Source organism: Chrysochloris asiatica, unplaced genomic scaffold, assembly GCF_000296735.1.
Source record: "Chrysochloris asiatica unplaced genomic scaffold, ChrAsi1.0 scaffold00452, whole genome shotgun sequence".
NCBI lineage: Eukaryota > Metazoa > Chordata > Mammalia > Afrosoricida > Chrysochloridae > Chrysochloris > Chrysochloris asiatica.
This window is the reverse complement of record NW_006408970.1, coordinates 1,166,824-1,168,677: the sequence shown is the minus strand read 5'-3', so window position 1 is coordinate 1,168,677 and position 1,854 is coordinate 1,166,824. Positions and strand designations below refer to the sequence as shown.

Here is a 1,854-nt window from a genome sequence, read left to right as displayed (position 1 = left end):
ACTCTGGCTGCACTTCTTCCAACACAGATCTGTTGGTTCTTTTGGTAGCTCATGGTACTTTCAATATTCTCCTCCAACACCATAACTCAAAAGCATCAATTCTTCTACAGTCTTCCTTATTAATGTCCAGCTTTCACATGCATATGAGGTTTTTGAAAATTCCATGGCTTGGGTCAGGCGCTCCTTAGTCCTCAAGCTGACATGTTTGCTCTTCAACACTTCAAAAAGGTCTTGTGAGCAAATTTGCCTAATTCCCGCCCCTGACGAGCCACGCCCCCGACGAACCACGCCCCGACGAACCACGCCCCCGGCGAGCCACGCCCCCGGCGAGCCACGCCATACTTTATTTGTTTTCCTTTCTATGGATCCTTCAGGCGCGACCCGCACTTGGAGTTAATCCTCCTGCGAGGGCCTCAAAGCGGAAGTGGGGAAGGCGTGGCGTTTGTACTTTGCCCAGTACTGGCCTGTGCCGGCTCCGAAGCCGGGACGCGCTGACGTGGCTGCCCGGAAGTGGGGTTGGCGCAGGGCCGCCATGTTGCAGCAGGTGAGGCGCTATGGGGGCCGGGAGCGGATGGCGGCCTTAGGGTCTCTGTCAGCAGTGTGCTTTACGCGCGAGTCGGAGTCCTGGCGGGCGTTGGGTCTGGAGGACTGGCAGTCTGGATTGGGGAAGGCCTGAGGGTACCGTGGGCAGTTGTCTGAGGGGGCCTCACGGGGCACCCCCGTGTGTGCATTGGTCTCCCGGCTGCCCTGCGGGTGAACTGTAAACACACGCGTGGCGCTGGATGGGATTTCTAGCTGGTTGCAGAAAAGCTCTGTGGGTGTTCGGTTCGTTACCGCATTCGCAGGTGGGCGGGATAAAGCGCTGTTGTCCTCTCTCAGCCCCTTGCCTGGACCTAGGGACGCGCGGCGAGCCTTGCATTCCAGTTAGACACTACCAAACTAACATTGGTCGTGATGTCGGCGGTTCAAATCCACCGGCCGCTCTCTGGAAATCCTATACTGGGTCGCTGTCTTCGGAAGCAGGCACTTACCAACAGCAGCAATGTTCTTTTAAGATGATTACGTTTGTGCCCTTCAAGTTAACTATAGTTTCATATTTAGGCACTTAACATTTAGGGCCAGAGATTCAAAAGACCAAACGCTCTGCTGTGGAGTCAATTCCGCGGTATAGCGACCCTACTGGACAGATTAAAGCCGCCCCATACAGGTTCAAACCTCAGACCTTTTAGTTAGCAGCCCACTACTGCGCAGTGAGTGGAAATTTAATAATCTCTTTGTAATAAAAAAAGTACTTGCTGATCGTACTATACTTGCAGCTACAGTATCCTCAGTCTTAAATTTCACGATTCATTGAGGGATTGCTTTGACTTACTACATCTTGGGATACAGCTGTTAACTATACTGTTAAGTGCCATCGAGTAAACCGACTCATTTGTTGTTGTTATGTGCCGTGGAGTCGGTTCCGACTCATAGCGATCTTGTACAGGGTTTCTGAGTCTGTAAATCTTCATGAGAGCAGAAAGCCTCATCTTTCTCCCGCGGAACAGCTGGTAGTTTCAAACTGCTGAACCTGAGGTTCACAGCCCGATTCAAACCACTACACTACCAGACAGAGCTCCTTAAACCGACTCTTACCGACCCTATAGTAGAGTTTTCCCGTTTTATCATCAGTTTTAACATTCAGCAAATCTGAGTCTTTGCTTCATTACAATGAGTGTAATCCCCTTCAAGGAAGTCAATTAACAGTGCTGTTAAGTGCCTTTGAGTTGTTCCCGACTCATGGTGGTGGTGGTTATGTGCCGTGGAGTCGGAATCGACTCATAGTGACCCCGTGCAGGGTTTCCGAGGCTGTCA

At 51.3% G+C, this 1,854-nt stretch overlaps 1 protein-coding gene across 1 annotated transcript in view; it reads left to right on the top strand.

Moving 5' to 3' along the window:
- The first annotated feature begins 493 nt into the window (after nucleotides 1–493).
- Nucleotides 494–1,854, top strand: part of LOC102816991 (Golgi apparatus membrane protein TVP23 homolog B-like) — a 22,845-nt gene continuing 21,484 nt past the window's right edge. The window contains exon 1 of the mRNA XM_006877273.1: nucleotides 494–544. Within this exon, the coding sequence (XP_006877335.1) occupies nucleotides 533–544 (12 nt within the window). The 5' untranslated portion in view covers nucleotides 494–532. The remainder of the gene's footprint in view (nucleotides 545–1,854) is intronic.